The 24,276-nt window shown below is 46.4% G+C and overlaps 2 protein-coding genes across 7 annotated transcripts in view; one reads left to right on the forward strand and one right to left on the reverse strand.

Moving 5' to 3' along the window:
- mogs (mannosyl-oligosaccharide glucosidase) overlaps window positions 1-24,276 on the reverse strand; it is a 125,464-nt gene that overhangs the window by 47,144 nt on the left and 54,044 nt on the right. The gene's annotated exons all lie outside the window — the stretch shown is intronic.
- Window positions 10,652-13,539, forward strand: LOC138756034 (uncharacterized). Its single transcript, XM_069922718.1, has 2 exons — window positions 10,652-11,272; window positions 13,147-13,539. The coding sequence occupies exons 1-2, from the start codon at window positions 10,718-10,720 to the stop codon at window positions 13,210-13,212; spliced, it is 621 nt and encodes a 206-aa protein (XP_069778819.1). The 5' UTR covers window positions 10,652-10,717; the 3' UTR covers window positions 13,213-13,539.

Genomic DNA, 24,276 nt, shown 5'->3' on the forward strand with positions numbered 1-24,276 from the left:
GGAAGTGCTATCGATCTGATGCTTTATATATGTGAACTTTATATATGTTAAATTCTGTGCACAGTATAAGAATTGCCTGCAACCCGTGAACTTGGAAGAAGGAGAAGTGAGATTGAACTGTGAACCAAAGAACTTTTCTTAAATTTACACACATATCACATACACATGCGCTTAGAATTAGAAGGGGGTTAATTTGGGTTAGTTAAGTTAATAGAGATAAGTTAAAGTTTGATTCTGTTTTCATGATTAAAGATAATTAAAAACAATTTTTGTTTAAGTAACTACTTGTCTTGGTGAATGTCTATTGCATCTGGGTTTTGGGGTCCTTTGGGGTCATAATACCTGATAGAGGTGACAAGATGATAACAGACATTGATCATGAGGATGGCCAGAAACCTTTTCTTAGGGCTGAAATGGTTAATATGAGTGGCATAGTTTTAAGATGCTTGGGAGTAAGTAGAGGTGTGGGGGGGGGATGTAAGCACTAAGTTTTTCAAAGCATGTGGTAGATGCATGGTATACGTTGCCAGCAACTGTGGTAGAGGCAGGTACAATAGGATCTTCTAAAAGAGTATTCGATAAGTAGATGGAATTGATAAAAATGGAGGGTTATACAGAAGGGAAATTCTAGTCCATTGTTAAAGAGTAAGTTATGAGGTCGGTACAACACTGTGGGCCAAAAGGCCTGTAGTTTTTATGTTCTATGTTGAACTATCTTCTTGGCTTGGCTTCGCGGATGAAGATTTATGGAGGGGGTAAAAGTCCACGTCAGCTGCAGGCTCGATTGTGGCTGACAAGTCCGATGCGGGACAGGCAGACACGGTTGCAGCGGTTGCAGGGGAAAATTGGTTGGTTGGGGTTGGGTGTTGGGTTTTTCCTCCTTTGTCTTTTGTCAGTGAGGTGGGCTCTGCGGTCTTCTTCAAAGGAGGTTGCTGCCCGCCGAACTGTGAGGCGCCAAGATGCACGGTTTGAAGCGATATCAGCCCACTGGCGGTGGTCAATGTGGCAGGCACCAAGAGATTTCTTTAGGCAGTCCTTGTACCTCTTCTTTGGTGCACCTCTGTCACGGTGGCCAGTGGAGAGCTCGCCATATAACACAATCTTGGGAAGGCGATGGTCCTCCATTCTGGAGACGTGACCCACCCAGCGCAGCTGGATCTTCAGCAGCGTGGACTCGATGCTGTCGGCCTCTGCCATCTCGAGTACTTCGATGTTAGGGATGAAGTCGCTCCAATGAATTTTGAGGATGGAGCGGAGACAACGCTGGTTGAAGCATTCTAGGAGCCGTAGGTGATGCCGGTAGAGGACCCATGATTCGGAGCCGAACAGGAGTGTGGGTATGACAACGGCTCTGTATATGCTAATCTTTGTGACGTTTTTCATTTGGTTGTTTTTCCAGACTCTTTTGTGTAGTCTTCCAAAGGCGCTATTTGCCTTGGAGAGTCTGTTGTCTATCTCATTGTCGATCCTTGCATCTGATGAAATGGTGCAGCCGAGATAGGTAAACTGGTTGACCGTTTTGAGTTTTGTGTGTCCGATGGAGATGTGGGGGGGCTGGTAGTCATGGTGGGGAGCTTGCTGATGGAGGACCTCAGTTTTCTTCAGGCTGACTTCCAGGCCAAACATTTTGGCAGTTTCCGCAAAACAGGACGTCAAGCGCTGAAGAGCTAGCTCTGAATGGGCAACTAAAGCGGCATCATCTGCAAAGAGTAGTTCACGGACAAGTTTCTCTTGTGTCTTGGTGTGAGCTTTCAGGCGCCTCAGATTGAAGAGACTGCCATCCATGCGGTACCGGATGTAAACAGCGTCTTCATTGTTGAGGTCTTTCATGGCTTGGTTCAGCATCATGCTGAAGAAGATTGAAAAGAGGGTTGGTGCGAGAACACAGCCTTGCTTCACGCCATTGTTAATGGAGAAGGGTTCAGAGAGCTCATTGCTGTCTCTGACCCAACCTTGTTGGTTTTCGTGCAGTTGGATAATCATGTTGAGGAACTTTGGGGGGCATCCGATGTGCTCTAGTATTTGCCAAAGCCCTTTCCTGCTCACGGTGTCGAAGGCTTTGGTGAGGTCAACAAAGGTGATGTAGAGTCCTTTGTTTTGTTCTCTGCACTTTTCTTGGAGCTGTCTGAGGGCAAAGACCATATCAGTGGTTCCTCTGTTTGCGCGAAAGCCGCACTGTGATTCTGGGAGAATATTCTCGGCGACACTAGGTATTATAATGGATAAGTTACTGGAGTGGCGTATTATACTTACATTAAAAACAAAGAGGATGCCTCGAGAAAGGAAGCAATTTATTCCTGGAGTTAGAGGAAGTGGGCCAAGTACTAAGTGAGCACTTTGCATCAGTGTTGACCAAAAAGAAGGACAAGAAAAGTGATAGAGAGAATGATCATGTGTTGGGACACTTTGAGATCAAGAAAGAGGTGGTACTGAGTCTTTTGAGGAGCATTAAAATGGGCAAATCCCCTGGGCCTGATTAGAAATATCCATGGTTATTGAAAGAGGCAAATGAGGAGATTGCTGAGGCTGTAGCGAAGTATTCTATATTGACCTGTGACAGACGTCGGTGGACATGATGTCGAATCTATTGCAAGACTGACACCTCCAGGCTTTCATGCTGGGCTTATATATATCACTGATTCTGTTGGCTACCATCTGGACAGTTGTTCTGATCCATGGATATGCCAATCCGTGTACTCCGTCAAATACCTGCCATCTCCAGGCCACTGGAACAATTGGGCAAGAACCACCTGTAGATACATTACACAGGAGTTTGAGCTCCCACAGGCCTAATGAAATTTCTTCCAGTTGCAGGTTCAAGTCTACTGTTCCGTAATGTGGAATTTCTTCGTCTGCCTGTTATACTTTCGCAAGTGCAACATAGGGCTAAGGTGCATGGATTGTGTGGCCAGGTGAGACAGCGCATCTGGCACTACATTAGCTTTTCCTGAGATGTGTTCAATGGCTGTCGTGAACTCAGAAATATATGATAAATATCTCTGAGGACAAGTCAACCAGGGATCTGATACCTTAGTGAAGGCAAATGTAAACGGCTTGTGGCCTGTAAAAACTGTGAAATGCTTGCCTTCTTTAAATGTTTGATAGCGAGGAAAAGGGCCAACAAGTCTCAATCTAGATACTTGAGTTCTGGTCGCTAAAGAAAGTCAATGACTTCCAATGCCCATCGATGTACTGTTCAAGCCCCCCTCCTACTGCCGTACAGGACACATCCACTGTCAGGGCTGTTGGGACATCCGTTCTTGAGTGGACCAGAATGCAGCTTTATCGAGTGCTTCCTTGGTGTTCTCGAATGCTACCGATGATCCTTTGTTCCAAGTGATATCCCTTGCCTTGCCTGACACCAGGGCGAAGCGGAGGTGCATGATGTGAGCCACTGATGATAGAAACCAGCGATAAAAGATCACCATTCCAACGAACTCCTGGAGGCCTTTAACTGTGCTGGGCTTAGCGAATGCCCAGATCACCTTGACCTTTGCGGTAATGGCTTTGCTCTGTATTTGTCAATTCTTTGGCCCAGAAAGTCAATGGTCACTAACCCAAATTGACACTTGCTGGGTTGATGGTCAGCCCAAACTCATTCAAACAAGTGAAAAGCTTGCGTAGGTGGCTCAGATGTTCCTGACGACTGAGGCTAGTGATAAGTACATCCTCTAGGTAGACGAAGGTAAAGTTGAGATCGCGTCCCACTCTGACTATTAAAAGTCTGCGTGGCGTTCTTGAGCCCAAAAGGCATCCTTCTGAATTCAAAAAGGCTAAAGGTCTTTTGGAATGTCATCTAGTGGACCAGGATTTGATGATACCTCTGGACCAGGTCCACCTTGGAAAAGATCTGGGCTCCCTGCAGGTTGGGTGTGGTCCTGTAAATCCAGTACTGGGTAGCGATCTGGTGCAGTAAGCTCGTTCAACCTGCGGTAATCACTGCAGGGTCTCCATCCACCTGCAGCCTTAGGTACCATGTGGAGCAGGAGGCCCAGGAACTATCAGACCATTGTACAATACCCATTTCCACCATCCTTTCAAACTCATTCTTTGGCCAGATGAATTTTATCAGGATGGAGCCTGCAGGCTTGGTCAGGCAGCGGAGGCCCTTCGGTCAGTATGTGGTGCTGAACCTCATGCTTTGGCATCGCCAAGGTGAATTGCAGCATAATTATTGTGGGGAATTCGACAAACAATCTGGTAACAGAGTCTAAATGGGGAATGGAAGCTTGGCCTCACCTAGGGTGAAGGTCTGGAAAGTTTTGGTATGAACGAGCCTTCGTCCCGATCAGCCAGCAGGCCATGTCCTCTGAGAAAATGAGCTCCCAGTAGTGGTCGTGCGACCCTGGCCAATGTGAATGTCCACGTGAACTTAGTATCGCCGAACTGAAGCAGGATCCTACGCGTGCCAAATGTCTGGATAGCACTGCAGTTTGCGGCTTTTAATGATGCCCCGGGTTTTCTGTTACACGTGTCATGCCCCAATGGGGGTACCAAGCTGATCTCAGCCCTTGTATCCACCAAGAAATGCCGGCCGCAATGTCTATCCCAGACATATAAAAGGCTTTCTTGATGGCCAACCGCCGCAGCAAATTAGCGATGTCTGGCCCCGGCATTTTCCCTGAAATGTACAGGTGAGCTTCTGTGCCCCATCATTGATGGTAGAAACACCAATGGGTGCTATCTTCGTCCCATTGTCTCCTGGTGACTGGCAGTCAGACAACGGATTTGAGTGACCCAGCTGCAAGTCTAATGTTGGAGTTGCACAGTAGTGCTGCTGTGAACGGGATCTGGTGACCTGTCCTACAGATGCCACATTTTCTTGCTTAGCCCACCATAGAATGTCAGCACAGGCTGCGACTCTCCTTGGGTCACTGAAATCCTTATTGGCCAACAGCATGTGGATATCTTCTGGAAATTGCTCCAAGAAAGCCTGCTAAAACACGAGGCAGAGCCTATGCCCTTCCGCTAGTGCCAGCATTTCATTCACGAGGGCGGAAGGGGTCCTGTCCACCAAGCCATCAAAGTGGGTTTCTCGCTCACGTTGTGAGAGGCCAAAGGTATGGATGAGCAGACTCTTTAGTGCCATGTACTTGCCCTCCTCTAGGGGCTGCTGCAGAAACCGGAAACTCGGTCCAGGGCACTTACTACACAGTAGTACCGCGTGGAATCAGATGTTACCTGCCCCAACTGGAATTGGGCTTCTGCTTGGTCAAACATTGGCAGTTTCAGAGGAACTGCATCTATTGAAGAAAAAGTTTCCATGTTGTGGTCCAGATATCGTTTGGACCATCAGGGTAACCAATGTAACAGGTGATAGAGAAGGAAGATGCTCTGTTCGAAGATGGGGGGAGATAATAGTAAAAGAATATAATAGAGTTGCTTGTAAAGATAGGGGAAAATAGCGGGAAATCTCAGAAATGCATATACTTTAATGCTAGGAGCATTAAAAGGAAAGTGGATGAGCTGAGGGTGTGGTTAGACACTTGGCAGTATGACGTGGTAATGATTAGTGAAATGGTTACAGGAGGGATGCCATTCACAGCTAAATCAATCTAGATTTCATTGGTTTAGGTGTGATAAAATTGGAGGGGCAAGAGGGGGTGGTGTAGCATTGCTTGTCAGGGAAAATATTACACGATGCTTAGGCAGGATAGATTAGAGGGTTCGTCAAGGGAGGCTGTGTGGATGGAACTGAGCAATGGGAAAGGGGTAGTCACACTTATGGGGGTGTATTATAGACCACCTAATGGGGAGCAAGAACGAGAGGAGCAAATTTGTTGGGAGATAGCAGGTGTTTGTAATAAGCACAAGGTTGTGATTGTGGGAGATTTTAATTTTTCAAATATAGATTGGGTATCCCATTCTGTGAAATGGCTGGATGGATTGGAGTTTGTAAAATGTGTGCAGGATAGTTTTATACAGCAATATGTAGAGGTACTAACTAGAGAAGGGGCAGCATTGGATCTACTGTTGGGGAATGAGATAGGTCAGGTGATGGAGGGATGTGTTGGGGAGCACTTCAGGTCCAGTGGTCATCGTGGCATTAGCTTCAATGTAATTATGTAAAAAGATAGGTCAGGGCCTAAGGTTGCGGTTTTTGAGTGGGGGAAAAGCTAGATTTGAGGAGATGAGAAAGGATTTACGAGGAGTGGATTGGGACAATTTGTTTTATGGGAAGGATGTAGTAGAGAAATGGAGGTCTTTTAAAGGTGAGATATTGAGGGTACAAAATCTTTATGTTCATGTTAGGATAAAAGGCAGAGTCAAACATTTGAGAGTGCCATGGTTTTCAAAGGATGCAAAAGTAACATTGAAGCAGCTTCTAGATAGTCACATAGATGAAGGGGATGGAAGGATATCAGATGCAAGCTGCAGTTTCAGTTTGATTTAGACCTCGTGTTCAGCACGGACTCATGGGCTAAAAGAAACATAGAAGATAGGAGCAGGAGTAGGTCATTCGACCCTTCGAGCCTGCTCCGCCATTCAAAGAGATCATGGCTGATCTTAAAGTTCAGTACCCCGTCCCCGCCTTCTCTCCGTAACCTTTAATACCCTTATACTGAAGAAATAGATCTAATTCCCTCTTAAATAGATTTAATGAACCTGCCTCTACTGCCCTCTGTGGCAATGAATTCCACAGATTCACCACCCTCTGGGTCAAGAAATTCCTCCTCATCTCGGTCCTAAATGATTTGCCTATTATCCTCAAACCATGGTCCCGGGTTCTCGATTTTCCCATCCTTGGAAACATCCCATCTGCATCCATTCTGTCCAGTCCTGCCAGAATTTTATAGGTCTCTATGAGATCCCCTCTCAATCTTCTAAACTCCAGCGAGTACAATCCCAATTTGCGCAATCTTTCCTCATAAGTCATTCCTGCCATTCCAGGTATCAGCCTGGTGAATCGCCTCTGCACTCCCTCCATTGCAAGAACATCCTTCCTTAGATAAGGTAACCAAAACTGCACACAATACTCTAGGTGGGGTCTCATCAAGGCCTTGTACAGCTACAGTACGGTATCCTTGTTCCTAGACTCAAACCCTCTTGATATGAAGGCCAACATACCATTTGCCTTTTTAACCGCCTGCTGTACCTGCATGCTCGCCTTCAGAGACTGGTGTACAAGTACCCCTAGGTCTCTCTGCACTTCCCCATCTCTTAATCTATTGCCATTCAAATAGTAATCTCTCCTCCCCCCCCCCCCCCCCCCCCCCGGTTTGTATGACCAAAGTGGATAACCTCACATTTATCCACATTGTAGTGCATTTGCCATGTATCTGCCCAGTCCCTCAATTTATCCAAATCACACTGGAGCTTCCTGACCCCCTCTTCCGTGCACACAACCCCTCCTAGCTTAGTGTCATCAGCAAATTTGGAGATATTACATCCAATCCCCTCATCCAGATCATTAATGTAAATTGTGAACAGCTGGGGTCCCAGTACAGATCCCTGCGGCATCCCACTGGTCACCGCCTGCCATTCAGAAAACGAGCCATTTATCCCAACTCTCTGTCTTCTACCTGCCAGCCAGTTCTCAATCCACATCAATACTTTGCCCCCAATCCTATGAGCCTTGATTTTGGAAGCCAGTCGTTTATGCGGGACCCTATCGAAGGCCTTTTGGAAGTCCAGGTACACCACATCCACTGGCTCTCCCCCATCTATTTTACCTGTCACCATCTCAAAGAATTCCAATAGATTTGTCAAGCACGATTTACCTTTTGTAAATCCATGTTGACTCCGTCCGATCCCTTCTCTGCTAGTCATATGCTCTGCTATTACATCCTTAATAATGGATTCCATCATTTTGCCCACTACTGATGTAAGGCTCACCGGCTGATAATTCCCCGCTTTTTCTCTACCCCCCTTTTTAAATAGTGAGGTAACATTAGCTACCCTCAATCCATGGGTACTGATCCTGAGTCTATCGAGTTCTGGAAAATAATTCTTAAAGCATCTGCTATCTGAATGGCCACTTCCTTGAGTACCCTAGGATGTAGATTATCAGGCCCTTGGGATTTATCTGCCTTCAATCCCATCAATTTCCCCAAGACCATGTCGTTAGAGATACTGATTTCTTTCAGTTCCTCCCTTGCATTAGTCGCTATGTTTCCCAACATCCTTGGGAGGTTATTTGTATCCTCTCTTGTGAAAACAGAACTAAAGTAAGAATTTAATTGGTCTGCCATTTCCTTATTCCTCATTATATATTCCCCTGATTCTGACTGCAAAGGACCTACTCTGGATTTCACCAATCTTTTCCTCTTGACATATTTATAAAAGCTTTTTCAGTCGGTTTTTATATTTGCCGCAAGCTTACTTTCGTAATTTATTTTTGCTCTCTTGATTAATCCCTTTGTCCTCCTTTGGTGCATCTTGAACTGCTCCCAGTCTTCGGTTGTGGTACTTTTTTTGGCCAATTGATATGCTCTCTCTTTGGACCTAATGCTGTCTCTAATTTCCCTTGTTATCCACGGTTGAGTCACCTTTTTTGGTTTATTTTTATGCCAAACCGGCATAAAAGGTTTTTTGCAATTTCTCCATTAGATCTGTGAATGCTTTCCATTGTCTATCCACAGTCGACTCCCCCATAAACACCACCCAATCAATCTTACTCAACTCCCGTCTCATACCATCATAATTCCCTTTATTTAAATTCAGGACTTTAGTCTCGGTTTTAATTTCATCACTCTCCATGTCGAGTGAGAATTCGATCATATTGTGATCGCTCCTATCCAAAGGGCCTCGTACAACAAGATTGTTGATTAGCCCCTTATCATTGCATAATACCCAATCTAAAATGGCCTGCTCCTGAGTTGGTTCCTCGGCATATTGGTCTAGATAACCGTCCCGTAAACATTCAAGGAATTTCTCCTCCTCAGTATTTTTACCAATTTGACTAGTCCAATCTATATGCAAATTAAAGTCTCCCATAATGACGGCTGTTCCCTTATTGCACGCTTTTCTAATTTCTCTTTTAACGCCTTCCCTCACCTCTACACTACTATTTGGAGGCCAAGATACCACCCCCACTAACGTTTTCTGCCCCTTGCTATTCCTCAGTTCTACCCATAAAGGTCTGCTGCTACTCTCTATGCATCTGTAATTATCATGTGGGATACCTGGGCAAAGAACCGGCCTAATTAAAAGTCAAATCTGTTCCTTATATTTGAAAAGCTTACGATGGGAAAACCTGAAGAGCTGGTATGTTTAAGATTGGCTGTGCACACAGCTGCGAAAAAAAACCTCACACTACGACCAACTGGCATCATCTCATGGAATTTAAATTCTTGTGTTTCGATGGAGAATGCTTAGTTCTAATTACAGTGAGTCACATGAGTGAAACAGTTTGTCAGAGGCCCTTCAAGTGACAGCACAGAAGATCATTCCACCAATGATGTGAAGAGGACCAGATCCAGTATCAGAACCTTGAGTAAAGATCACAATGCAGTCTAACCCACCACCCCCCCCATCCCTGTATCATTTATAACCACAGAACACAACAGCACAGAAACAGGCCCTTCAGCCCACAATGTTGTGCCAACCTCTGAAAACTATACAACAATCTAATTTTTCCCTGCTTCACACCCATAATCCTTCATTTTTCTTACTGCTGAACTATTTATCCACCTAGTCTCATCTACCTCCAGATGGACTATAGCCCTCCATCTCCCTACCATCCGTCCTTATCCAATTGCTCTTAAATGTTGACATTGAACCCACATCCACCACCTCTGCCTGCCAACTCATTCCACACTTTCAACACCCTCTGAGTGAAGACATTACCCTGAGTGTTCTGCTTCAACCTTTCATCTTTCACCCTTAACCAATGTCCCCTTGTTTTTGTCTCACTCAACCCTTTTTAAACCTTCCATTTCCTTCCTCTGATGAGGTGACCAGAACCGCCGAACTGTGAGGCGCCAAGATGCACGGTTTGAGGCGATATCAGCCCAGTGGCGGTGGTCAATGTGGCAGGCACCAAGAGATTTCTTTAGGCAGTCCTTGTACCTTTTCTTTGGTGCACCTCTGTCACGGTGGCCAGTGGAGAGCTCGCCATATAACACGATCTTGGGAAGGCGATGGTTCTCCATTCTGGAGACGTGACCCACCCAGCGCAGCTGGATCTTCAGCAGCGTGGACTCGATGCTGTCGACCTCTGCCATCTCGAGTACTTCGACGTTAGGGATGAAAGCGCTCCAATGGATGTTGAGGATGGAGCGGAGACAACGCTGGTGGAAGCGTTCTAGGAGCCGTAGGTGATGCCGGTAGAGGACCCATGATTCGGAGCCGAACAGGAGTGTGGGTATGATAACGGCTCTGTATACGCTTATATTTGTGAGGTTTTTCAGTTGGTTGTTTTTCCAGACTCTTTTGTGCAGTCTTCCAAAGGCGCTATTTGCCTTGGCGAGTCTGTTGTGTATCTCATTGTCGATCCTTGCATCTGATGAAATGGTGCAGTGGTCTAACCAGAGTTTTAAACGCAACTGTGATCGTACAGATCTATCACCAATGTACATAGTGTATATAGCTACTGTATCTAGACTATGCTTACAGCGATTGATTGAGAGCTAAGCCACACCTACTGTCTGGGCCTTAAAGGGTTGTGTCCCTAGCCAGGTCGGATCATTCCGGACTGGTCGGCCACCTGTGAAGAGCTCCTGTCTTTTGCTAATAAAATTGTAGAGTTCGTCGAAAAGAATTTTTTTTGAAAGGGATGGAGTGTTTAACTCGGCCAGAAAAACTTGACATCGGCCCACAGTCAGCTACAGCCTTCAAAGCCTTTAAGTTCTGGCTGCTGAACTTTGAAAACTTCCTGAGATTCATTGAGGTGGAGGAGGATAACCAGTGTCTAACAGCATTGCTGTCTATGGTGTCCTTGAGAGTCTACGAGAACATCCAGGATGAGACCACTTACACCGCAGCCATAAAGGTACTAAAAGGACTGTATAATCAACCGGTGAACAGAGTTCATGCCTGGCTCGTGCTTGCGTCGAGGAAGCAACAGCCCGGCGAGTCCAGCAGGGCATATTTACAAGTATTAAAGGCATTGGGCAAGGACTGTAACTGTGTGGACAAAACTGCTGCCGAGATCACAAATGATCTCGTCCGGGATGCCTATGTGGCCGGGATCCGATCGAACAAAGTGAGGCTGCGCTTGCTCGAGCAAGGGGTAGAAAAACTAGAGGACGTGGCCCGGATTGCAATCACAATGGAGGATGCAGCCTTAAAGTCCACCGAGTTCTCTAGGGACTGGACCCCACATTCTGATGTGAGTAGAGTGCCCTTCTACCCTACCCCTGACGGCCTGTCGGCTGCTGCTACCCTGCCCCCTGCGAACCCAAAATATTATTTCTGCGGGAGGGACAAACACAGCAGGTCCCAGTGCCCAGCAAGAAAAGCCAGGTGCCAGAAGTGCCTTAAAAAGGGCCACTTTGCTGCAGTCTGTAGGTCTAAAATGGCCACCAGCAAACACAGTGCCTCATGTGAAGCCCAACCGCCACTATCGCATTCAAACTCTTCTTCCCCAGAGCTCTCGTCCAATGAGAGCGAGGGCTCCCCTGCATGGCAACGCCTGACGTCATGGAGACGCCGAACCCGGAAGGGGCAGCCCACCCTCACAACCATGGTGTTAGTCCGCCTCTCGCCCCCGTGCGGAACACTTGACGCTACCGCCGCTGCTGCCGCCGCCGCAGACACCCCCGGGGCCGACGCTACCGCCGCTGCTGCCGCCGCCGCAGACACCCCCGGGGCCGACGCTACCGCCGCTGCTGCCGCCGTACCGCCGCCACAGCCACCCTCGCGGCTAACCAGGTACTCACCCTAGCGTCCATCGCCGACGACCGCCAGGGCCCGACCGCCGCGACCAATGACCTACCCACCGCCAATCGCGAGCAACTACAAACCCCACTACTTACCATTCACCCGCCGACGCCGCCACAACAGCATTTCCGGGAGGTCCTCCAACCTGCTCCTCCAGCGTTGACTACGTCATCCCGTTGCGTGATGTCATCCCGTTGCGTGACGTCATCGCGCAAAACTCCCCTGTCAACTGCTTCAATAACACTAAACCAGCAATGCTCTCATCCCCTCACCAGAGCAATGGAACTGATTAAAGTGCATGGACACTACACCAATTGCTTATTTGACTCTGGGTCAACTGACAGCTTTATCCAGCCAGATCTGGCCCTCCGTTGGGGACTTGACATTATCCCCACTACCCAAAGGATCTCATTAGTGACGAGGTCGCACTCGACTGGGATAAAGGGATATTGCATCGCCACGCTGGAAGTACAGGGCGTAACGGTCACCCACTTAAAATTATTCATCCTTCCCCAATTGTGCGCCCCAGTCTTGCTGGGATTAAACTTCCAGTGTCAGTTCCGTCCGGATAACTCCCACGTTATCAAAGCCACCCGCCCCTTCGAGCGTCTTAGCGTAGACTTTAAGGGGCCCCTACCGTCGACCAACCGTAATGCCTACATCTGTACGGCCATCAACGAGTACTCCGCTTCCCGTTCACTATGCCCTGCCCAAACACCACTGCCACCTCAGTGATACAGGCCCTTCACAGTATTTTCGCCATTTTCGGATACTCCAATTCCATCCACAGTGACAGGGGGTCCTCATTCATGAGCGCGGAGCTGCAACAGTACCTTCTGGAGTGTGGTATCGCTTCAAGCAGGACCACGAGCTATAATCCATGCGGTAACGGCCAGGTCGAGATGGAGAATGCCACCATATGGAGAGCGGTTACACTGGCTCTCCGGTCTAAAGGTCTCCCCACCTCTCACTGGCAGGAGGTTCTCACTAGTGCCTTACACTCCATCCGCTCCTTCCTATGTACTGCAACAAATGCCACCCCCCACGAAAGGATGTTCCTTTTCCCGAGGAAATCCGAATCAGGAACCACTCTACCGGCATGGCTCACCGTCCCTGGCCCTGTCCTTTTGCGACACCACGTCTGGCACTCAAAGAATGACCCCTTGGTCAACCGAGTGACTCTACTCCACGCGAACCCACATTACGCCTACGTTGAGTTCCCAGACGGGCGGGAGGACACTGTTTCGGTGCGGGACCTAGCTCAGCACGCGGTAGACCCAGCAAACCCCCCAACCCAACCTTCCCCAACTCTTTTTTCCCCAGGCCCCGTGCCACAACAGAAGGACCAACAGCACCCCAACGACCCAGGCCACCCTGCCGACAACATGACTGGGTAATTGAGCGACGGAGCCCGCTGGCGACACCATCCCAGCGACCCTAATCCCGGCACCACGGCGGTCACGCCGGATGGTCAGACCCCCTGACCGCTACATTCCTTGACTTACCCCTTCCTTTCATTCTCTCCCTCGTTTTTTTTTCCAGGGTCAGTTCTCCAAGAAGGGGTGAATGTGATAGTACAGATCTATCACCAATGTATATAGTGTATATAGTTACTGTATCTAGACTATGCTTACAGCGATTGGCTGAGAGCTAAGCCACGCCTATTGTCTGAGCCTTAAAGGGTTGTGTCCCTAGCCAGGTCGGATCATTCCGGACTGGTCGGCCACCTGTGAAGAGCTCCTGTCTTTTGCTAATAAAAGCCTTGGTTTGGATCAACGTCTTTGGTTCTTTCGACGAGCTCTACAGCAACATTACCTCATGACCTTTGAACTCAATCCCACAACTAATGAAGGCCAGCACACCATAAGCCTTCTTAACCCCTTGTTATGAACTTGTGCGGGGACCTTGAGGCAACTATGGACCCCAAGATACCTCTGTACCTCCACACTGCTAAGAATCCTGCCTTTGACTCCACCTTTAAGTTTGATCTTCCAAAATGCATCACCACACTTATCTGGACTGGACTCCATCTGCCACTTCTTGCCCAATTCTGCAAACTGTCCGTCTCCCTTTGCAACCTACAACAACCTTCTACCTTATCCACAATACCTCCAACCTTCATATCATCTGCAAACTTACTGACTCACCCTTCACCATCAAAAATCACTAAGAGCAGGGTCTCTGAACAGATCCTTGAGGAATGCTACTAGTCACTGACCTTCAGTCAGAATATGTTCCATCTACTACTGCTACTGTCTTTTGTGGGCAAACAATTCAAAATCCAAGCAGCCATGCCCCTCACAAAGCCATGATGACTATCCCTGAGAAGAGTGTACTTCTCCAAATGCTCGTAAATCCTGACCCTAAGAATCCTCTCCAATAGTTTGCCCACCAATGACTCATTGATCTATAATTCCAGGATTCTCCCTCTTACTCTTCTTAAACATTTGCCATTCTCCAATCCTCCAGGACCTGTCTGTGGCCAAGGAGGTTGCAAAGATCTTTGCCTACACTGCATCAATCTCTTCCCTCATTTCCTGTAATAATCTGGGGAATATCCCATCTGGTCCTGGGGGACACTACAGTATCATTAATAGATAATTTACTCAGATACTGTATAAAATATCTGCACTTAACTTCAACATGTTCCAGAACCTGTACACTAACTTCACATTTATGAAGAATCCTCTCCCCAGTGAATCCTGAATTTAGGACCTTCCTACCTCCTCTGCTTCCAGGCATGTTCCCTCCCTTTATTCCTAATTAGTCCTTCCTTCACTCTAGTCAACCTTCTGTTCTTCACACATGCTTTAGGGGTTTCCTTAATCCAACTGGCCAAGGGTTTCTCATGTCCCCTTTGTAGCTCTCCCAAATTTTTTCCGAAGCTCCTTCCCAGCTACGAGATAATTTCCCCGAGCACTTCCTTATTTTACTTCCTAAACTTTATGTATTCTTTCTTCTTCCTCCTAATTAGCTGTCCCACCTCTCTTGTCAACTATTGTGCCTTTACCCCACTATCCTTTCCCTGTCTTGGTGGGACAAACCTATCCAAAACCCTGAGCAAGTGGCCCCTAAACATTCTCCACTTTCCTGCAGTTCATTTCACTGTATTTGCCACCCTCCAAGCCTTTGGTACCAATCCTGTGACCAGTGTGCAAAAATCATCAGACACCCCAGCAATCTCTTCCCTCATTTCTCGTAGTGACTTTGAACATATCTTGTCCAGCCACAAGGATATCTACCCCAATGATTCTCAGAAGACCCAACATTTCCTCCTTCACCTTAACCTGCTCCAGTACATTAGACTGTTCTACACTGACTTCACATTCCCAAGGTCACCGTTCCTCCTGAACATTGACACAAAGTATTCATTAAGGATCTCCTCCTACTGAGTTCACCTTCATTCCTGTGGTATTACCCTCTCTCTTGTTATCTTCCTGTTCTTCACCTACTTGAAGAATTCCTTGAGTGTTTTCCTTAATCCTATTTGCCAAGTTCTTCCCTTGACCCTTTCTAGCTCTTCTAAGTTCCTATTTAAGTTCTTGACTGGCTATCTTATAATTCTTAAGATCCCTGTCTGATTTTTGCTTCCAAAGCCTTAAGATTGTGGTCACTGTCTCCAAAATACTCACCCACTGAGAGGTCTGAAACCTAATGGGTTCATTAGCCAGTACTAGATTAATATGGCTCTCCTCCAGTCGACCTGTTAACTTATTATGTCAGAAATCCTTCTTGGATACCCCTGACAAATTCTGCCCCAATTAACTGTCTTTTCACTGAGGAGATGCCCGTCAAAATTCAGGAAGTTGAAGTCTGTTATTTTTGCATCTTTCCAAAATCTGTTGACTTATCTGCTCCCAAGTGTCCCAGTGGTTATTTGGGGGATCCATAGACTACTCACAATAGAGGGATTGCTCCCTTCCTGTTTCTGACTTCCACCTACCCAAACTCAGTCGACGATCATTCCCTTTCTGTAACTGTGATACTATCCCTGATTAGCAATGCCACCCACCCTCTTTTCCCTCCCTCTCGGTCTCTTTTGAAACATTTAAACCCTGGAACATGCATCATCCAATCCTGTCCTTGTGATAGCCAAGTCTGTAATGGCCACACATCATAGTTCTATGTACAGTAAAATCCCTGGTATCCGAAATTCAAGCAACTGGCAAAAAAGTTATCAAAGAAATAAATATATTTGAATGAATGAATAAGTAAATAAATAAATAATAAAAGTTTAAACTTGTAAAAGTAAATATTCTCCAAAGCAACAGACAATTCCTGGATGAAGATGGGAGCAAACATTCAGCCAGCAGAGTGCTCCGTTCGTGCTCTGCCCGCAGCAGCTGTTTCAATAAAGTTGTATTTGAATAAAATGGTGACGCCCAGGATGAAGTGCTGGCCAATGCCATTCACAACTGGGGCGACTCCTCCTAAAGTGTCTCCCTATCTCTGCCTAGTAAGAGTATTTATCTTTATTTGTATATTTATTAAGTATATTAGCAAGGCTTTATCTAAAAACTGGAGGGGAGGGTAGTTAATTAACATATATAACATATAACATATAACAATTACAGCATGGAAACAGGCCATTAGGCCCTTCTAGTCCGCACCGAACCAAACACCCCTCTCTAGTCCCACCTACCTGCACAATGCCCATAACCCTCCATCTTCCTCTCATCCATATACCTGTCCAACCTTTTCTTAAATAATACAATTGACTCCGCCGCCACTATTTCTCCCGGAAGCTCATTCCACACGGCTACCACTCTCTGAGTAAAGAAGTCCCCCCTCATGTTACCTCTAAACCTCTGCCCCTTAATTCTTAACTCATTTCCTCTTGTTTTAATCTTTCCTCCTCTTAACGGAAATAGTCTATCCACATCCATTCTGTCTATCCCTTTCATAATCTTAAATACTTCTATCAAATCCCCTCTCAACCTTCTACGCTCCAAAGAATAAAGACCCAATCTGTCCAATCTCTCCCCATACTCCAGATGCTTAAACCCAGGTAACATTCTGGTAAACCTTCTCTGCACTCTCTCCACTCTGTTTATATCCTTCCTATAATTAGGCGACCAGAACTGCACACAGGCCGCACCAACGTCTTATGATGGTGGCATGGTTAACGTAGTGGTAGTGTAACCAGCACCAGCAACTGGAGTTTGAATTTAAACTTTGTAAGTTACGGGAATTATCTGATTAGAGTGAACTTCACAAAATTAAGGACTACAATACTGATGTTTTTTCAAATTACTTTACATATTTCACTGTCTTTTGTCTTTTAAACTGTTTATTCTTAATGCAGGTGTATTAATTGGGCATTGTAAGAAGCTGTCTCAGGCAACCGGAAAATTCACATATTTTGCATTCGCAATCCCTGAAAGTGCCAGATACTGGGGATTTTACTGTGCTCATCTGTGCCTGAATTTGTTGATCCAAACCAAGGTTTTTATTAGCAAAAGACAGGAGCTCTTCACAGGTGGCCGACCAGTCCGGAATGATCCGACCTGGCTAGGGACACAACCCTTTAAGGCCCAGACAGTAGGCGTGGCTTAGCTCTCAGCCAATCGCTGTAAGTACAGTCTAGATACTGTAACTATATACACTATATACATTGGTGATAGATCTGTACGATCACATTCACCCCTTCTTGGAGAACTGACCCTGGAAAAAAAAAACAAAAAACGAGGGAGAGAATGAAAGGAAGGGATAGGTTAAGGACTGTAGAGGTCAGGGGGTCTGACCATCCGGCGTGACCGCCATGGTGCCGGGATTGGGGTTGCTGGAGTGGTGTCGCCAGCGGGCTCGTCGGGTGTGACCGCTCCTTCGCTCAATTTCCCAGTCGTGTTGTCGGCAGGGTGGTCCGGGTCGTTGGGGTGCTGTTGGTCCTTCTGTTGTGGCACGGGGCCTGGGGAAGAAAGAGTTGGGGAAGGTTGGGTTGGGGGGGTTGCTGGGTCTACCGCGTCCTGAGCTAGGTCCCGCACCGAAACAGTGTCCTCCCGCCCGTCTGGGAACTCAACGTAGGCGTAATGTGGGTTCGCGTGGAGTAGAGTCACTTGGTCGCCCAAGGGGTCGTTCTTTGAGTGCCGGACGTGGCATCGCAAAAGGATGGGGCCAAGGACGGTGAGCCATGCCGGTACAGTGGTTCCTGATTCGGATTTCCTCGGGAAAAGGAACATCCTTTCGTGGGGGTGGCATTTGTTGCGGTACATAGGAGGGAGCAGATGGAGTGTAAGGCACTAGTGAGAACCTCCTGCCAGTGAGAGGTGGGGAGACCTTTAGACCGGAGAGCCAGTGTAACCGCTCTCCAGATGGTGGCATTCTCCCTCTCGACCTGGCCGTTACCACGTGGATTATAGCTCGTGGTCCTGCTTGAAGCCATACCACACTCCAGAAGGTACTGTTGCAGCTCTGCGCTCATGAATGAGGACCCCTATCAATGTGGATGGAATTGGGGTACCCGAAAATGGCGAAAATACTGTGAAGGGCCTGTATCACTGACGTGGCAGTGGTGTCTGGGCAGGGCACAGCGAACGGGAAGTGGGAGTACTTGTCGATGGCCGTAAGGATGTAGGTATTACGGTTGGTCGACAGTAGGGGCCCCTTAAAGTCTACGCTAAGATGCTCGAAGGGGCGGGTGGCTTTGATAAAGTGGGAGTTATTCGGACGGAAGAAGTGGGGCTTGCATTCAGCGCACACCGAACAGGCTCGCGTCATGGAGCGGATCTCCTCGACCGTGTAGGGTAGGTTGCATGCCTTCACAAAGTGGGCAAACCTAGTGACTCCTGGATGACAGAGCGCCTCATGAAGTTTCTGTAGTCTGTCATTCATCTGTATGCTGGCACGCGTCCCCCTGGAGAGCGCGTCAGGCGGGTCGTTGAGCTTACCAGGCTAGTACAGGATGTCATAGTTAAAGGTGGAGAGTTCGATTCTCCATCTGGCGATTTTGTCGTTTTTTATCTTACCATGCTGGGTGTTGCTGAACATGAAGGAGACTGCCCGCTGATCAGTCAACAGTGTAAAGCACCTCCCAGCGAGGTAATGTCTCCAACGACGCACCGCTTCAACTATGGCCTGGGCCTCCTTCTCGATCGAGGAGTGTCTACTCTCTGGACCCTGGAGGGTTCTGGAGAAGAAGGCTACAGGCCGACCGGCCTTGTTCAAGGTGGCTGCCAGGGCGAAGTCGGATGCATCGCTCGCGACTTGAAACGGGACAGACTCATTGATCGCGTGCAGCGTCGATGTCAGATTTGATTCGATTGAAAGCCGCTCTGGCTTCGGCTGAGAGGGGAAAGGAGGTGGTCTTGATAAGAGGATGCGCCTTGTCGGCGTAGTGTGGAACCCATTGGGTGTAATACGAGAAAAGGCCCAGGCAGCATTTGAGTGCTTTCTGGGTATGGGGGGGAGGGGGGTAAGTCCATTAGGTGACGTATGCGGTCAGGATCTGGCATGACTATCCCATTCTCCACCACGCAACCTAGAATAGCGAGTCGTGTGGTCCGAAAGACATGCTTGTCCAAATTGTATGTCAGGTTCAGCCGACGGGCAGTTTGAAGAAATTTGTCTAGGTTGGCGTCATGGTCCTGCGCGTTGTGGCCACAGATGGAGTTATTGTACAGGTACGAGAAGGTAGCGGTTAGCCCGTTCTGGTCCACCATCCGGTCCATTTCTTGCTGGAAGACCGGGACACCATTCGTGACCCCGAATGGTACCCTGAGAAATTGATATAGCCGCCCATTCGCTTCGAAGGCCGTGAATGGTCGGTCCTCACAGCGGATCGGGAGTTGGTGGTAGGCCGAACGTAGGTCAATAGTGGAGAATATGCGGTATTGGATGATTTGGTTCACCACATCCGTGATGCGTGGCAGGGGGTACGCATCCAGGAGCGTGAAGCGGTTAATGGTCTGGCTATAGTCGACCACCATTCGTAGTTTTTCCCCGTTTTTGACAACCACCACCTGTGCTCTCCAGGGACTTGAACTGGATTGCTCATCCAGCAATCTACGCACCTCACTCCTAATGAATTGCCTGTTTTCGTAACTACATTGCCGACTTTTGGTGGCCACAGGTTTCCAGCCAGGGGTGAGGTTTGCGAAGAGTGCTGGTGGGGCAATCTGGAGTATGGAAAGGCCACAGGATTGGCCCCAGGCCACGGGGGCGGGTTGCTCGGGTGCTTCGGGTGTGGGGCGATGACAGATCGAGAGGGGGGCGTGGGGTCCCCCAAAGTGTAGGGACACCGTTTGGAACTGACACTGAAAGTCTAATCCCAGCAACACTGGGGCGCACAGTTGGGGAAAGACAAATAATTTGAAGTGGGTGTCCGTTACGCCCTGTACTTCCAACGTGGCGAAGCAATACCCCTTTTTCCCGGTCGAGTTCGATCTCGTCGCTAATGAGATCCTCTGGGTAGTGGGGATAATGTCAAGTCCCCAACGGAGGGCCAGATCTGGCTGGATAAAACTGTCAGTTGACCCAGAGTCAAATAAGCAATTGGTGTAGTGTCCATGCACTTTAATCAGTTCCATTGCTCTGGTGAGGGGATGAGAGCATTGCTGGTTTAGTGTTATTGAAGCAGTTGACAGGGGAGTTTCGCGTGATGACATCATGCAACGGGATGACATCATGCAACGGGATGACGTAATAGACATAGTCAACGCTGGAGGAGCAGGTTGGAGGACCTCTCGGAAGTGCTGTTGTGGCGGCGTCAGCGTATGAAAGGTAAGTAGTGGGGTTTGTAGTTGCTCGTGGTTGGTGGTGGGTAGGTCGTCGGTCGCGGCGGTCAGGCCCCGGCGGTCGTCGGCGATGGACGCTAGGGTGAGTACCTGGTTGGCCACGGGGGTGGCTGTGGCGGCGGCAGCAGCAGCGGTTGCCAAAGTCGGGTCCGAGGCCGGGTCGAGTGTTCCGCACGGGGGCGAGAGGCGGGCCAACACCATGGTTGCGAGGATGGCTGCCCCTTCCGGGTTCGGCGTCTCCGTAACGTCAGGCGTTGCCATGCAGGGGAGCCCTCGCTCTCATTAGACGAGAGCTCTGGGGAAGAAGAGTTTGAATGGGATAGTGGCGATTGGGCTTCACACGAGGCACTGTGTTTGCCGGCGGCCATTTTAGACCTACAGACTGCAGCAAAGTGGCCCTTTTTAAGGCACTTCTGGCACCTGGCTTTTCTTGCTGGGCACTGGGACCTGCTGGCTTGTCCCTCACGCAGAAATAATATTTTGGGTTCGCAGGGGGAAGGGTAGCAGCAGCCGACAGGCTGTCAGTATCTCGGGGGTGGTAGGGTAGAAGGGCACTCTACTCACATCAGAACGAGGGGTCCAGTCCCTAGAGAACTTGTTGGACTTTAAGGCTGCATCCTCCATTGTGATTGCAATCCGGGCCACGTCCTCTAGTTTTTCTACCCCTTGCTCGAGCAAGCTCAGCCTCACTTTGTTCGATCGGATCCCGGCCACATAGGCATCCCGGATGAGATCATTTGTGATCTCGGCAGCAGTTTTGTCCACACAGTTACAGTCCTTGCCCAATGCCTTTAATACTTGTAAATATGCCCTGCTGGAGTCGCCGGGCTGTTGCTTCCTTGATGCAAGCACGAGCCGGGCATGAACTCTGTTCACCGGTTGATCATACAGTCCTTTTAGTACCTTTATGGCTGCGGTGTAAGTGGTCTCATCCTGGATGTTCTCGTAGACTCTCAAGGACACCATAGATAGCAATGCTGTTAGACACTGGTTATCCTCCTCTATCTGAATGAATCTCAGGAAGTTTTCAAAGTTCAGCAGCCAGAACTTAAAGGCTTTGAAGGATGTAGCTGACTGTGGGTCGATATCAAGTTTTTCTGGCCGAGTTAAACGCTCCATCCCTTTCAAAAAAAAATCTTTTTGCTAATAAAATTGTAGAGCTCATCGAAAGAACCAAAGACTTGTTGATCCAAACCAAGCATTTTATTAAGAAAAGACAGGAGCTCTTCACAGGTGGCTGACCAGTCCGGAATGATCCGACCTGGCTAGGGACACAACCCTTTAAGGCCCAGACAGTAGACGTGGCTTAGCTCTCAGCCAATCGCTGTAAGCACAGTCTAGATACTGTAACTATATACACTATATACATTGGTGATAGATCTGTACTATCAAACAGGTGTATTAATTGGGCATTGTAAGAAGCTGTCTCAGGCAACCGGAAAATTCACATATCTTGCATCCGCAATCCCTGAAAGTGCCAGATACTGGGGATTTTACTGTGCTCATCTGTGCCTGAATTTCAGTACCCTTATTCTTTTTTAAATATTTTATTAAAAAATTAAAATCATGTAACACTGATTATAATATATTGATATGAACATCTCATGATTAAATATCCCTCCAACCTCCCTCAACCACCTTACTAACACCCCTTTTCCTCCCCTCCCCTCCTTCAAAGAAAGGAAGAAGGAGATCATCAATAAAAATAACCATAATCAACTTATTAGCTGCAGAGGCAGATACATCCACCGAAGTGACCGAGATCAAATTTTAATACCAAGAAATTTTAAATATGGGCTCCACACTTTAACAAAGAAAAAGTATTTATCTCTCAAATTATACATTATCTTTTCTAAAGGAATACAAGCTTTCATTTCAATGTGCCATCTTTTCGTACTTAAAACCAAATCAGATTTTCATGTAATAGCTAAACATTTTTTTAGAAACAGCCAAAGCCAAACGTAAAAATTCAATTTGATACATAGTCAATCTCAACCCTAAGGCAATCAACTTGATATCCCCTAATAAAAATAACAATGGATCAAATGGTAAATTCATTTTTAATACCTGCTCTAAAAACAATTTAATTTGTAACCAAAAATTTTTAACCTTAAAACAAGTCCAAGTCGAATGAAAAAAAGTACTTATTTCCTGACCACACTTAAAACACAAATTTGAAGAACTAAGTTGAATTTTTAAAAATTTCTGAGGAGTTCAATTCAGATGATGTAAAAAATTACATTGCACCAACCTATGTCGTACATTTATGACCTTGGTCATACTGTCTTTACACAAGTTTCTCCAAACACTTTCATCTATCTTTCTATTCAAATCCAAATCCCATTTCACTCACGATTTATGAACATCCAGTTTAGACATTTTATTTTGTAATAACTTGTACATCTCAGAAATAAATTTACTTGAATCTTCCTTAGTAAGTAATAATTCTAAGGAGGTTGCCTAGGTAATTTTAAACTATGACCTAATTTCTCCAACAATTTTTTTTTAACCTGATAACAAAAAAAAGTATTCAAAGAAATTTGAAACTTCTCTTTCATTTGATTAAAAGATTAAAATCTCCCTGATTCAAAACAATCTTCAACTTTTTAAATCCCCATTTGACTCCATATTTAAAAAAAACTGATTATCTACAGTAAAGGGAAAAAGTTTATTCTGATATAAAGGTATTTTCACTGAAATCTTCCCTTTCCCACCTATCTTATAATCGATTTTTATTCCATATTTCAATTAACTGTTTCAAAATTGGTGGGTCTATACCAATTAACAATTTTGAATTCCATTTATAAATAAATTCAGCCATAAACCTCATTAATTTTATCCAACTCTATTTTAGCCCAAATAGAAGATTTACTAGTATCAAAAATTGCATTAATAAATTTCAATTGCGCAGCTTTATAATAATTCTGAAAATGTGGAAGTTATAAACCATTCAATTCAAATTTCCAAGTCAATTTCTTTCAATTCAGTATCCCTTTCAATAAAATTTTTCTTACAACTAAATTAAGATCCTTGAAGAATTTTTGAGGCACTAAACAAGGGATAGATTGAAAAAAATATTGAACCCTTGGAAAAATATTCATTTTAATACAATTCACTCTTCCTATTAAAGTAATGGGTAAATCATTCCATCTATTTAAATCTTCTTTAATTTTATTAAATAATGGAACATAATTTAACCTATATAAATGTACTAAATTTCTATCAATTCTAATACCTAAATATTTAATCAGATTATTTGTCCATCCAAATTGAGCTACATCCTTACAATGGTCATAATTTCCTTCTACTAATGGCATAACTTCACTTTTATCCCAATTAATTTTATAACCCGATATTGCTCCATAATCTTGTAATTTTTTATATAATGAAGCCTATCCTTCCTGATGTGTCTATCTAGAAGCCTCTTCAACACTACTGTTGTATCCGCTCCCATCAATATCCCTGGGAGCCGATTCCAGGGACCCACCCCCTACCCCTCACTCTGTGTAAAACACTGACCCCCACATATTACCCATAACTTTCCTTCCCCTCACCTTAAATACATGTTCTCCTGTGTAAGATAAGATTCTGACTTTCCACCCTATCAATGGTTCTCATATTTTTATAGGTTTTATACATCTGCATATCAGATGATTGGAAGCCTGGTTCCATCGCACTTTGAGAAAAAGCGACAATCTGACAGAAAAAAAAATCACCTCAT

This window comes from Narcine bancroftii, chromosome 3 (genome assembly GCF_036971445.1).
Source record: "Narcine bancroftii isolate sNarBan1 chromosome 3, sNarBan1.hap1, whole genome shotgun sequence".
NCBI lineage: Eukaryota > Metazoa > Chordata > Chondrichthyes > Torpediniformes > Narcinidae > Narcine > Narcine bancroftii.